The following is a 14852-nucleotide window of genomic DNA, read 5'->3' as shown; positions in this document are numbered from 1 at the left end:
CAACTACTTGGTACATTTGTTGATACCTCATCCTAGTGTTACGTTCAGATCACTAGATCTCCAAAGACCACCAGGAGTCCAAAGGCATATGCAAAAGCAAGGAGCCTTTATTTCTACAGAAGTCCAACATGCAGGGATCACCATTTAGACAAAATGGTGACCCCAAGGTGAGCTCACAGGCTCTTCTTAAAGGCCTTCAGGGGAATTCCAAGGGAGAGTTTGGTGACCTTTAACACAATTGGAGCATTGGAACTGAAAAAGCTCAGGGAGACGGAAAAGGTACAGGGAACCTTAGTCAGCGGTCATGAGTTAGTTATAGGACAAGAAATTTCCAGATGAGCAGTAAACTGACCTTAAGAAATCTTATCTTCCTCTGATCAGATGGCTAAGCCGTCCCCGATTGGCAGCCATTTTCTGTAACCACTGAGCTCATTTCTGTGGAATGGAGGCTCAGGCCTGCTTCAAGCGAACAAGAAACTGAAGCCTGCTATAGAGTCAACTAGACTTACTTAACCGGCCCTCCTCACCTTGCAGACACATGATGTAATTTTGCTTGGAGAAAATTCTCAAAGGGATTCATGGTGAAGTTTTTTGTGGTCAGTGTGACCAGTTGGTAACAGTTCAGGGACTTTTGTGGCCATGTGAAATTTCTTTCTATATAGTTATGATAGCAGGTTCTATGGTTTTCAAACATGTGGCCATATTCCAAACAGTTTTATACATCCTTTGTTGTTCATTGAAAAACATCTTTCCACTGGGAGATGTAGCTCAGTAGTAGAGTGTTTCACCAGCATGCATAAAGCCCCAGGTTTAACCTTGGGTAGCAACTAATATAAATGAATAATATCCCACAACCGTTGTGTTGATTGTGTGTCTTAGTGTAAAAGTAACTTTTATTTACCTGACGCAAGTATCCCCCTCAGAGACTTACTGCCTCTGTCTGCTAACCTAGGCCCAGTCATGGAAGCTTCTAGCCTCCATACAATCTAATCTAGGCCTAGAATGTTTTCAGCCTCTGAGACTTACTGCAGAATAAGCTCACCCTTTCTAGTTCTTTCTGTACTCCGGCTGGCTGGCTCAATTCAGTTGTTCCAGCTCAAACTCCTCTCCTAGCAGACTGATTCAAACCAGCTTCTCTCAGCTTCTGACTGACTTGCTCTGCTTGGCCTCAAACTAACTAGAAATCTGTTCTACTTTTCTGGCGCCTTTCCAAGGCTGGCCTTGCATTTAGAGATCTACTTGCCTCTATCTCCTGGGATTAAAGACTTGTCTGTCTTCCAGCCTGATCATACAGACCTAGAAGGAAGGTTGCTTACTGGTTTGTTCCTTATTGCTTGTTGTAGAAAATATAAAAAGCTAATGGTGTTCATTATTAAAAGCCTATAAAGTAAAGGTCAAATTTGAAAGACATAAAAATACTACTACTCTCTCTTCAAATCCACAAGGAGTATATCTGGACACAAGTAAACACAAAAGGAGAGAAAGGGAAAAAAAGGGATTATTTCTTTTTCCTGAAAACCAACTTGTTACTCTTGGGTAACAGGTGCTTAATTCTCTTAGGGCCACAATTCCAGGAGACAGAGAGGGACTGGCCAGGGAGGTGAAGGAGCCACCTGTGACAAGGATTCTGATACTTGTTTCCTTAGAGGCCTCTTGGGCATTTATGTTACTGAAGCTGTAATGTGCTAATGAGAAGGACCACTGTGTGCTTTGGTGGGTACTGGATGGTGGGTACTCAGGAGACAGCACAGGTAGTAACTGAAAGATCCCCGAAGGGAGACCCTCACTCAAGCCTTGGGATGGCGCGCACCCAAAGACACACAAACGACCGTCTTGCTGTAAACACATAAGGCAGTTTATTGGCGGAGCTCCGGGTCGACACGTATCTCACGCAGGAGACAGAGGGGTCGACCCAGAAGCTCAGGGGTTAGGGGTTTATATGGGCAAGGGTCGGGGGGAGTGGGAAGTTTTGGCACGGCCACACACGATTGGTTGTTTCAAACATTTGAACATCAGCAAATTGCGTAGGCAGATCTGGGGTAAGCTCAGACTTAATCACATGGGAACAGTCCTTGGTTCCTGTTTTTCTTGGAATCCGAGGGTAGATGTTTATCTGAGCTAACGACAAATCTGGTTAAACTCAAACCTGGAACATTGTGTGCGGGCCTCAAGGGGGGGGGGGATTAAGCAGACACCATAAGATCGGATGAGGGGTCTTGGCTCATTACTCACTCGACCATGTCCGGTACCTGTTTCTCTCAGGAATTTGTCCTTGTGTATTCTCCCTATCTTTTATGGCCAGCCAGTCCCTGGAACACTCAATAGGCCTTTGTCTCCTAGCTCCGCATTCTTTGTGACTTATCATCTGGGACCTTGGGCTAGCATACCTGTTGACCTGCACTTATGAGTCAGAGAGCTCTGTTGTTTTGGTTGCTTTAATGTTAATTAAAAATTTTCCCTTTCATAACCCACACTTGTCACCTGAAGAGAGATTTGGTGACCATAGGCTTCATCCTAGAGAAAGTCAGATCCTCAGCCAATAATCCCTTAGATAGTTTACCATAAGGACTCCATGCCCTTGAACATCAGCCCTAAGTCTTTTTAAAAAAAGATTTATTTATTATTATGTATACAATGTTCTGCTTGCATGTACACCTATAGGCCAGAAGAGGGCATCAGATCACATTATAAATGGTTGTGAGCCACCAGGTGGTTGCTGGGAATTGAACTCAGGCCCTTTGGAAGAGCAGGCAGTGCTCTTAGCCTCTGAGCCATCTCTCCAGCCTGAGCCCTAAGTCTCATGGTGGCCCTGTCCTCTTTTCTTCTCTTCTGTGAGCCCTCATGCATCTTACTGTCATACCCACTTCTCCTCCTCCTGGACAGGGTCATCGGCCTTGGAGTCCCAAGTAGGTTTCGTGTATGACCAGACACTACAAATCACCAAAAGTGCCTTAAACTTGAAAACACAGTGTGAGTGTTTATTGTACTACTTATTTTTCCTAACGCATGTGAGAATTGTCAAAGCTTATTGTTGGAAAACCTATCTCCTCCCCACTCCAAGAAGACAGCAAGCCTCAGATACTGGTGATCATGTAAAATCTTACTTACTTGGATGAGGACAGCAACTGTTGTTAACATGTGTTCAACGGCTTCTTCTTCTTTTTTTTTTTTTGGAGCCTCTGTCTAACTCAAGAATGGCAGGAGTAGGAGGTGGCAACTGGCTGATTCACTAGCACTGTTTTGACTGACATTAGAACAACAGAGCCCACTTTGCACGGTTATGTGGTGTACTGGAAAGAGCCTGAAATCAGAGGGGCTTGGTTAGAACTTAGGTTTTACTCTGTACTGGTTTCGTGATTTTGCATGACACAATTGGCCTTCCTGATCCTACATACTGCAAGCATTTGAAATGCTAAAGAAAGAATTCCTACCACATGCATAAAAACGCTGCCACTAAGATAGTGACTACAAAAGACATTTGAGAAAACTGCACATGCAATTGGAAGGCTTTTAGGAGGGGGATTTAGAACTGTTCACTGATTAGTTTATAGATACTCGTCTAGAACTGGAGGTGCTGGTAATATTTTCCTATCTTAAAAAATTTTTAGCAGATACATCCTTTTTATTATGTGACATCCAGTTAATTAAAAATGAATTAATTCATTTATTAATCTTTTAATTTTTATAAAGTAATTTGTGCAGGTATGTGTATTTTACTGGGAACTGAACCCAGGGCTTAGCTGCTAGAGTAACTGTGGAGTTTTTAATGTTAAGATCCAACAATTCATTTATTCTTTCACTTAGATAACCCCTTAGATCATCGTTCTCAACCTGGGGGTTTCCAACAACCTTTTCACAGGGATTGACTAACATCATCAGAAAATACAGATATTTACATTACAATTCCTAACAGTAGCAAAATTACACTTATGGAGTAGCAACAAAAATAATTTTATGGTTGGGAGAATCACCACAACATGAAGAACTATATTAAAAGGTCGCAGCATTAGGAAGGCTGAGAATCATTGCCTTAGATTATTTAAACCAGTTGGTTTTTTGTTTGTTTTTGTTTTTGTTTTTTTTGGTAATTCAGGACTGGGTGCCTCGTTTACCCATAACAAACATGGCGGAGAAAGCTTCAACCTGACCCCTTGTGCCCTCAACAAACATGGTTACCGCACTTCCTGCCCTTGCCCTCAAGAAAGATGGCTGCAATACGTCCTGCCTAGGGTTTTTGCCCGCATCAAAGATGGTGTTTTCGGCGCAGGCTCTCTAGCAGTCTGGATTCCGGTTGCAGTTATATTTATTTATTTATTTTACAGATACGTGGTCGCAGACGTAAGTAACAGGAATCCATCTTCTCTCGAAATCTCCGCGCTGTGGCGACATCGCCCGTGCGCGGCTCTCTCGGCTCAGTTTGCTCCGGTCTCCAAGCTGCGCCAGGGGTTGGGTGGCGGTGCGGGGTGTCGGTTTCCTCGGTGAGGATCATTCCGCGGGTTCATCTACCCTGACAGTCACTGGTAGTTCTTCCTGTTGGTGACACAGCAGGGGCTTTTCAGCTGCCGAGTCGGGGATTTCATTCCTTTTTTTTTTTTTTTTTTTTAAGTTCCAAATGGAAACACGCTGCCACACGTCGTCACACACCCCCTCCTCACCTGCGGCCTTAGGACTTTAAAGAGGGTCGTGAGGAAGGCTGGGATCCGATGTCCCCTTCTGTGGTCCTGGCTTCCTCTCATCTCCCCTCCCCCATTGCTTTCATTGTCACCGCACAGCCACCTCTCAGGACACCAGCGACCGGCGCTCATTAGATGTCCCATGCATGTGTGGGCACGGTCGTACTGTGACCCAGGTTCTGAATTCTTTTTTTTTTTCTTCCGGTTTTTCGAGACAGGGTTTCTCTGTGTAGCCTTGACTGTCCTGGACTCACTTTGTAGTCCAGGCTGGCCTCGAACTCACAGCGATCCACCTGCCTCTGCCTCCCGAGTGCTGGGATTAAAGGCGTGCGCCACCACCGCCCGGCCAGGTTCTGAATTCTTGTAAGGCGTTCTTTCCTGTTACTGTGTATATAAGGCTTGTTGTAAAAGGCACACAAGTACTTATTTCCCTGAAGGCCTTACCCCTTTGTAAGAAAGATCCTTAAATTCGTTCTTATTCCAGATTGTTGCTGGTCAGGGTCTATAAATGTCCCCGATCATTTTAGCAGTTTCTGCAGTGTGGGTGCTGGACTAACTCAGGCGAAAGCAATATTAAATCAAAACCCGCTATTCTCTAGCATGCTAAAATGGAATGCTGTTCTGTAATCCTCGGGGACTGCCTTTGTAAGTAAAGGAACAGCTCTGTTTTTGTGTGGGATCTCTTCCTGAGCAAGGACTTGAAATAGGACCCCGTTATGTCAAGAGTAGAGATAGGAGCAGATGCATAATCAGTGCTGTTCGCTGTGCTTGGAAGCGTTGGAAATTAACTTGGTTTGGCTTATGTCATCGGCCACATAGGAAACACCATGGCTTGGGCACTCGGTGGCGCAAGCCTTTAAGCCTAGCACTTGAGAGGCAGAGGCAGGCGGATAGCTGTGAGTTCGAGGCCAGCCTGGCCTACAAAGCGAGTCTAGGACAGCCAAGGCTACACAGAGAAACCTTGTCTCGAACCTTCCCCCCTCCCCCAAAAGATGTGAAGATCCAGCTAGGCATATGCCTGTAATTCCGGCGCTCTGGAGGCATGGGGGTGGGGTGGGGTGGGGAGGTGGGGGGTGGGTGGGGAGGTGGGTGGGGGCAGATCTTTGTGAGTTCGAGGTCAGCCTGGTCTACAAAGAGAGTACAGGACAGCCAAGGCTGTCTCAACCCCCCCCAATATATATATATATATATATATATATATATATATATATATATATCAATATAAAATTTAGAAAAATGTGGAGATCCGACTGACCTTGAACAACACTGTCTTTAGGGGCCCCATCAGCACCCCTAGCCTGAGTGCTGATTTTTGTCTCTTTCAAGGAAGAAATGGATGCCAGGGACAAACACGTGCTGCGCTCCCTGCGCCTGGAGCTGGGTGCAGAGGTACTGGTGGAGGGCCTGGTCCTTCAGTACCTTTACCAGGAAGGAGTTTTGACAGAAAACCACGTTCAAGAAATCAAGGCTCAAACCACAGGCCTCCGGAAGACGATGCTGCTGCTGGACATCCTGCCTTCCAGGGGCCCCAAAGCGTTTGATACCTTCTTAGATTCCCTCCAGGAGTTTCCCTGGGTAAGGGAGAAGCTGGAGAAGGCGAGAGACGAAGCCGCAGCTGAGGCGCCTACAGGTAGGCCTCAGAGAGATCCCTTCAAAACAACTGTGGCTTGGCCCCAGCCATGCCCTTTGCATTGGGATTTGGTATTTTAGGAGGGGTGGGTGGGAGGGGTCAACAATTTGGACTCAGAGGGCGTGGCCTTGGAGGGGCGGGATGAGGAGTGGGGAAGAAGGGAAAGCGAGCCTTGAGGCTGAGAGGTTAAAGACGGTAGCTCAGAGAACAATTTAGATACGCTTCCAGGGAAACTTGGCCCGTCACTTGGGAGGCATGTCCTCATGGGAGAGCCGGGTCAATCTGAGCCCTCTGGCAACAGGAGCTATTTGGAAAGTGCACACAGGAAGGCAGGCTTTGGCCTACTGATAAGTGATTTGTGGGGTGCCTCGCTGCCAGCTGGAGGAGGTCAGATCATGGGAGACAGCCTCTAGGAAGGTATGCCCTGCACCTATCCCTCCTGCAGCCAGCCTCGGAGGCCAAGGGGGTTCTTCTGAAGCTCGCCTTGTTATTGTTGTTTTTTTTAGGGTTTTGGTTTAAAGTGGCCTTTTAAAATCAGCTTTGATCAGACACCTGGGGTGTTTTATTTTGGAAGGGCAGTCATTTGGGGGTGAATCTCATTTGGATTTTCAAGGAGAATTGGAAGCTGTGATTTGAAAAAAAGAAAAAGAAAAACAAAAACCAGCTTTGGAGCCAGGTGTGGTGGTGCATGCCTTTAAGCCCAGCACTCTGGGAGGCAGAGGCATGTGGATCGCTGTGAGTTCGAGGCCAGCCTGGTCTACAAAGGACAGCCAAGGCTACACAGAGAAACCTTGCCTGGGGGTGGGGGGGGGGGGGAAGAAAGAAAGAAAGAAAAGAAAAAAGAAAAAAAAAAAGAAATAGCTTGGTGCTGTGTGCCTGGCTTGTGAGAGGATGGAGCTGTTGGAGAAAGTGACATTCTTTTCAACTCCTCTCAGAAATACTGCTTTTTAACAAAGAGCAGGGGTTGACCTGGAAAGGTGGTTGTATTATTATTATTATTATTATTATTATTATTATTATTATTATTTTTTTTTTTTTTTTTAAAAAGAAGATAATGGAAAGTTGGCAAAGTCAGCTGCTCCAAACTGAGTTAGCAACCTTTTCTGAGTTAAGAATTCAACATTCTCTGGGGTTTTGATAAATATACAGGACCAAGTCGGTGGTCTCCAAAACTTATTGTAACTGTTTTTTTGTTTTTGTTTTAAATTTTATGTGCATTGGTGTTTTGCCTGCGGTGTCAAATCTTGGAGTTATAGATAGGTGTGAACTGCCATGTGGGTGCTGGGAATTGAACCTGGGTCCTCTGGAAGAACAGTCAGTGCTCTTAATCGCTGAGCCATCAACCCAGCCCCTATTGTTTAAAAGATTAAAAAAAAAAATGGCAGAGGCAGAGGCAGAGAGGGGTTTCTGTGAGTTCCAGGCCAGTCTGGTCTGCATAGTGAGTTCCTGAACAGCCAGGGATCACATACCAAGATCCTGTCTCAACTCCCACCTACCAAATGACTGTAACTGCTAAACAAACAAACAAACAAAACCCCCAAATGTTATGGACCTTATATTTTGAATGGTTTTGAGATGACATATATTAAGTAATTGTAATTAATTATTTTTTCACCAATGACACATATCTGAATATCTAACCAGAATGGGGTGGCTAGTTAAGACCGGGCAAACATTCAGTTGAGCATCTAAAAATATCTTTATTCCCAGCTTGTCCAAATTACATATCTTTTTGAAACAGTGAAAATGCTGGCCCCTGAGGACCTTTAGAATTCTCAGCTGGGGTTGCCCTTCGAAAATTACATATTCCATGTGTCTGAACAAAGCCAGGGCAAAATATCTCTGACATTTCAACCACTTTATTAAAAGCAGAATATATAACAGAGTTGGGGAGGTGTCAAAAATGATTTGTGATTTTCTGGTATTCACTTAAAAGGTCCTCCTGGCTACCAGACAACTAAAAGCCATTCACTCTCAAGACGTTTAGTTTAATTACATGATTATTGTGGGTTATGTAAATAGTGTTGTCATGAACTGTCATAGAAATGTGACCTTCATTTTCATTTCTTGATTTATTCAGAAAGCAAAAGAGAATTACGATATACCTTTAACACATTATACAAGTCAAGGAGAAGCTGAGGGGAAAGGCGCTTTTCAAAATAGTTATTTATTTTATGCGCTTGAGTATTTTGCCTGCGTGTGACGTATGGGCACTGTGTGTGCCTGGTGCTCACGGAAGAAGAGAGAGCTGGGTCCCTTGGAACCGGAGTTAGAGATGCCTGTGAGCTGCCACACAGGAACCGAAACCAGGTCCTCTGCACGAGCAGCCAGTGCTCTTAACTGCTGAGCGCTCTCTCCAGCCCTGAAACGGTGCTTTTAAAAAGGAAGTAATTTACTTTATTGTGTACATATTAGAGTCTAGGCTGACAGATCACACTGAGCTACAGAAACCTGGAACATTGCAAAAATGGCTTTCTATCCTGAATATGATTTGCAACCTCAGGTGGAGGTCTCTCAGCCTGTGGCCTTTTCTCAGAATTAGCATCATGGCATTAGAGTGTGCTGCCCACCTCTACTACACTAAGATCTCTGAGAAAGCATCATACATATATCATTTTTTCCCAGGACATACTTAGGGAACAAGTTTGTAGAGTTCATTGGATGTATGAATAGTAAGATAAACGCATTAGCTTCTTTGTGTCTATGTAACTTCAATAAACCACACAGTGAAAACGTTTGGTTTAAAAAAAAAGTTTATTTACTAAACAAATGCAGAAGTTCCCTTGTCATTATTCTCTAAACAATAGTGTAAGAGCCATTTATGTATATTTTCATTAAATTAGGTATTCTATGTAAAAATAAAAATAAAAATAAAAAGGAAGTAAATGAAGCAGTTTATGTCAAGGGGGAAAAAAGTGACTATATCTGTACATATGCTTAGAAAACAAAGTTTCCCCAAGGTTTGTTAATTCAGTGGAAGGGTTAAATGGAGGCCCTAGATTGGCTCCGGAGCGAGGGAGTCCTGCGAATTGCTTTTTTGTGTGTGCTTTTGGTTAACTCTGCTAGTGAAAACAATTCTGCTGTGGGGGTTTGATTTATTGATTTCTCTCAGTGACAATGATATAAAATCATTAAAAAATATCACTGTGTTTAAATATTGACTCTTTTAAATAATACTGGAAATATAAGTAAGGTTCAGGGACTAACAGTCAACACCTGTCCATACTAGCTTTAAGAAGAGTGACACTCCACTCAGGGTTAGCTCTCTCCTTGCCTGGTGCTCACAGATATGTAGGCTCTCAGCTACTGCAGCCAGGCTTCTTACCAGGATAGGCATGGACTCTAAGCCCTCAGAAGTGTAAGCAAGCCCCCAACAAACTTTTTTTTTTTTTATTGATTTTTTTCAAGACAGGATTTCTCTTGTAGTCCTGGCTGCCCTGAGTAACTTTGTAGACCAGGCTGGCCTCAAACTCACAGAGATCCATCTGTCTCTGCCTCTCTGCCTCTCTGAACTGGGATTAAAGGCATGGGCCACTATGCCCAGCCAAACTCTTTCTTTATAAGGAAAAAAAAAGGTGACAGTACAATTGCCTTTGAGAACCCTGCCATTCATAACTCTTACTAATAAGCCATGAACTTGAGGTTTGTCATTCTTCTCTTCCTTCGTAGTTTTCTAGCCCACAAGAATCACTTTAAAAAAAAATCCTTATTGACAGCTCCCAGCACTCCGGAGGCAGAGGCAGGCTGATCTCTGTTACTAGGAGGCCAGCCTACTCTATACAGTGAGTTCCAGATCAGCCAGGGCTATTACACAGAGAAACTCTCTCTTGAAAAACAAAACAGCAACAACAAAATCCTTATTGATTATTGAAAATCTGTTATGCCATAGAGACTAGTGGTAAATGTGTACACCTATAAGATATATATGTGTGTGTGTGTGTGTGTGTGTGTGTGTGTGTGTGTGTGTGTGTGTGTGTGTTTTGGGGTGGGGTGAGGATGGAAGAAATGTATTTTAAAGGAGTTGATGCTTAATTGCTTTCTGGTATTTAAGGCCTTACATATTTTTAGGTGTTTAGTTTCATGAAAATATAATTTTTAAATTAAATTGAAGTTTAGTAAATTGGAGGCTTGTGTGGGTGTTGGGTTCTTTTTTGGGGGGAAGGAGATCAAGGGAGGCTTAAAACTGTGGGCTAGCATCAGAGCTGAAATGCCTTCCAACTTAATTTAATGTCTTGGGAAAAAAAAACCCCAACAAACTTTGAGGCCTCTTTTCTGGGACCCCAGCATCTTTCTAATACTGAGTCAAGAACGAAGTAGCATACTTTCATTTTTGTAAAGGCTTCTAGGATTTTGATACCTCAACCCAAAGAAAATAGGATGTTTGGGAGGTCTGCACACAGTGGCCTTTTTTTTTTTTTTTTTACTTTTTGCTCATGTTGGATGGAGGTGATTGTTCATAAAATGGGTTTGGTGCCCGGCCCTTGGGAAGCCTGGAGAAGAAATGGGAAGGATGAATGGGCTTCTCTTAGCCAAGCCCTTCCTTGGTCCTTTCTCAGGAATGAACTAACTTTACTTTTGCTACAGTTTTCTGCTTTGTTCCTCTGGCAGAGCCTTGGTTTTTCCCTTTTGTGTATTAGTTTCTGTGTTTCATTTCTACATTTTGAGCTGCCTCAGACATTTGTGTGTGTGTGTTATCTTAGTGATTTTCTCTTTGTATATTTGCTAACGTAAGTTTTCTTTTTAAAGAGTAAAACTGAGTTATGTCTCATTCTCTATATTTCTAACTCCTGCTTCTCAGCAAATCCTCAGGCATAAAAAGAAAAGAAAAGAAAAGAAAAAAAGAAAAAGAAAGAAAGAGAAAAAAAAAGCTACCCGGTCTTCTGATTACAGCTCCGAATTTGCTTAGGTCTCGCCATCTCTGTTTTAAAAAACAAAGTATGAAAGTCCGAGTGGATAATTAGTTAGTGTTTTCCTCACCGCACAAGGACTCTTCTGCCGATAAAATGACTTAATCCACCTTGGCATGGTGGAAGGAACACTTCGCAGCACGTTGCTGTGGCCAAGGTCACACACTAGACATTAGATCAGCTGGAAGTCCTTGCTGGCCTCCTGCTGGGTCGCTTTAGGAGACAGGCAGCGCCCGGGGGTGGTGAAGGCAGCCTGTGGCTGGTGGCTGGTGGCTGGCTTCCCCGCCTGGTGGGCCTGTCAGCTCCATGGCTCTCCCCAGTGCCTGAGCTAATCGGGCTTGGGAAAGTCTCTGATAGGACTTGGTGTAAGGCATATGGTGGCAAGGTTCCTGGGCCACAGGACTCTCTGTTCCACCTTGCTTGCTCTGGCCTGGTCGTAGGGCTGCAGCTCTGCCATGGTTCTCGCTTCCACAGCCTTCGGGTAGCCCTGCCTTTTCCCTTGTCTTAGGCTTCCTTTTCCTCTCCGTTATCAACCTGACTCCTGAGTTGTGTATGCTTAGCCAGTAGCGAGAGTGAACCACAGCTCTGCCCTCCTGCCTGGCATCCGATACATCAATCCTCAGCCCAGCTCAGTGGCTGCCCTTAAGCGAGCTAGCCTGGGCTCAGCCCTGCCTGACCTGCAGTGGGTCATCCCAGTGAACAGTATGTCCCGGGTCACGTGGCTGTCCCCGCCTGGCTGTCCCCGCCTGGCTTGCCCATTTCTCCTCTGCCCAGAGGCTCCAGGCCCAGCCTGCTCCTTGTGAACTGGCCTCGGGTGACCCTGCTGAGCTGCTGTCTCAGCTGCTCTCCTGAGCGGTACGTTTTTGGCTCTGAGGTATATGCTCAGGCGTATTTGAAGCTGTGTGCAGCTCTCAGGACAGCTGCGTTACACATTACCATAGGTTCCTTTGAGTTCTGACTGGGAATTCTTCCCCTAGGCTCTTTCTATAGTGCCGTACATCAAAGCCTGTCCTACGAGATAAGTGTTTATCCGGCCTTTTCCCTCTGCTATCCCCAGCATGATTATCATCTACTTCCTGGGGACTAAGTGACATGCGTTTAGCAGGAAGGACCTCCAGATAACAGAAGGCATTCCTTCCTTCTTTCTTTTTTAAAAAATGTTTTTATTTATTATGTATATGAGTACACTGTCTTCATGCACACCAGAAGAAGGCATCGGATCCTATTACAGATGGTTGTGAGCCACCATGTGGCTGCTGGGAATTGAACTCAGGACCCCTGGAAGAGCAGCCAGTGCTCTTAGCCTCTGAGCCACCTCTCCAGCCCCCTTCATTCTTTCAAATGTGTGGTGATTGTGTGCTAGGCGTTAGGTATCCCGGGGCCTACCAGTAAACAAAACTGCGCACACGGAGCTCACTGTGTTCTCCTGGAGGAGGTAGATAGTTAACGCATAAATTACCACTGCACCTGTGCGGTGGGGAGGGCAGTCAGAGAAAGCCTCAGAGAACCCCTCTGACAGGTTGACCTCACTTCTGGGACACAGGAGATGGAGTGCAGCTAGTAAAAGACTTCCCTCACAGGGATCTATTACATGCCGTGCCAGCTCAGGCTCAGTTAACGCACTACTTACTCCCTATTGTGGCTCCCGTTGCACCTCTGAGACCTTGCACGGTTCATAAGATGAATTCAGATCATTGGGGTGGGGGTGGGGGAGGCCATGGGATTAAATAACAGTGAAGCCCAGGATGAGAAGGCACTTACTTCCCTTTCACTCCTGTAGTAGTCCAGATAAGTAAGGGTCCAGGTAATGCTTAAACCCTCGCGGGCAATAGAATTCTAACAGTGCCTAGTTGTATTGCCGGTGCCCTCCCCCGTTTCCCCCCCCCCCATGTGTTTCCCCTTCATAAAAAGAATGGCAGAAACATGGGAGGGTGCACTCCCAGGGGTGTGTGCTTTAGAGAAGGGAGGGTTCGGGCAGCTCAGATGGCTGCTGCTGCTGCTGCTGCTGCTCACTTAGCTTTCGGCCTAGACATTGTCCTAGGCTTGTGAGAGGTCGCTCCTTTGGCTCCTCCTCCCACCAACCACGCAGGGTTCCGTGTGTGCTGCTTTCAAAGCCCGGGTCCTCTCCAGGCATCTGAGTGGACGCCTCGGAGAGGTGACAGGCACCGGTTACAAGCGCTGGTGACGTTTCTCGGGAGCCTTGTGAAGTTTGTAACTTTTTAATCTAAGCACCGTGTTTGCAAATTACTGTGACACTTGGCGAGATGCCTGTGGATCCTGGTATTCGGGAGCTGGGAGGGACCAACCCACCAGGCGCCTTTTCTCTGTGAGAACGGAGGCCTGGAAGATGAAGTCAGTTTGCGCATCATCGCACAGCTGCTCAATGTAATTTATTGCTGCGGCTGGAATCCTAGCCTACCAGCTCTTGATTTAGGGCCTTTCCCGCCTCATAATGTTTTGACTCCCCACTGGGTTTGAAATGCAATTGTGTTATGCCCTGCCGTTCATAGTTAAAAGAGGCTTTTAAACATTCGTACTAGTGTTTTATTTTACCCTTTGATGTTAAGAGTAAAAATTTCAAGGTTTTCAAGTGTCTGGGTTGAGACTGTCTTAAAATATTTTATTTTCATTAATGCTAATTTCAATCACTTAAAAGGGAGTCATAATAGTTCAGGACTGCTGCTTATCAGAGGCTTCCCTCTGCTTCTGCAAGGCTGATGTAAAGCGAGGCAGCGGAGTTTTATGAGTATTTATGGGACTGATGAGATAATGCATCTGTTGGCAATTGTCTCTCTTTCTAGGAACTGTAAACCATGTGACATGTCCTGCCCCAGTAGGGATGGCTCCATTTCCCTTTCAAATGCATTTAATGCTCTTTTCTGCTCAGAGAGTCTGACTGTGTCTTTTTCCCCCTCCCTCCCATGGTTATATGGACCGTTTGGCTGCATCGTACACCTGCTGGAATTATGTGGGGGACCTAGGAGTGAGCGCTCATATCCAGGCCCTGCTCCTGCCCAGACAGACCCCTGGGAGTAGACTAGGCAGTGACCTTAGACCCAGTGACATGCGCACAAACAAGCCCAGACATAGGTGGCTTACCGGTTTATTTCAAAGGACAAGAGTCAGGAGCCAGGCTTGGTGGTGCACGCCTTTAATCTCAGCACTCGGGAGGCAGAGGCAGGTGGATCGCTGTGAGTTCAAGGCCTGCCTGGTCTACAAAGTGAGTCCAGGACAGCCAGAGTTACACAGAGAAACCCGGTCTCGAAAAACCAAAAACAAAAGAAAACAAACAAAAACAAATAAGTAAAACACCTCATCAAAAAAACAGTTTTCCCACACCTCTAATCCCAGCAGAGGCAGGAGGATCTGTGAGTTCGAGGCCAGCCTCATCTACAAAGTCAGTCCAGGACAGTCAAGGGTACACAGAAACTCTGTCTTAAAAAACCAAACCAAACCCCCTACTTTTCCCTTCTACTTCGGATAGCCCAAGTGTATTCCACTGCTCTGAGTAAGCACTTATTCTCCCTTGACAGACACAGGCCCAGGGGCTTTTAGGAAAGCCTTTTCTTTCCAGTTGTCTTGGGATTCCCTCCTTTCCTCATCTCGTTCAGTCCTTTGAGGAGGAGGCTGGGGTCTGAAGCA

General features: G+C 45.3%; 1 protein-coding gene and 1 long non-coding RNA gene across 8 annotated transcripts in view; one reads left to right on the top strand and one right to left on the bottom strand.

Moving 5' to 3' along the window:
* CRADD (CARD and death domain containing adaptor protein) overlaps positions 1–14852 on the top strand; it is a 201648-nt gene that overhangs the window by 49598 nt on the left and 137198 nt on the right. Inside the window, exons 1-2 of one of the 7 annotated variants that reach the window (XM_084796338.1) lie at positions 3742–4338; positions 6004–6303. In XM_084796338.1, the coding sequence (XP_084652464.1) occupies positions 6006–6303 (298 nt within the window). In that variant the 5' untranslated portion in view covers positions 3742–4338; positions 6004–6005. The other 6 variants (XM_084796337.1, XM_084796341.1, XM_084796340.1 and 3 more) reach the window with 6 other exon arrangements.
* On the bottom strand, positions 4286–4730 carry LOC311605651. Its single transcript, XR_014782045.1, has 2 exons — positions 4656–4730; positions 4286–4530 (listed from the first exon to the last, which is right to left on the bottom strand). It is a non-coding gene; the product is annotated as an uncharacterized lncRNA (long non-coding RNA).

This window comes from Acomys minous (genome assembly GCF_964271855.1).
Source record: "Acomys minous genome assembly, chromosome: 9".
NCBI lineage: Eukaryota > Metazoa > Chordata > Mammalia > Rodentia > Muridae > Acomys > Acomys minous.
This window is presented reverse-complemented; position numbering and strand designations above follow the sequence as displayed.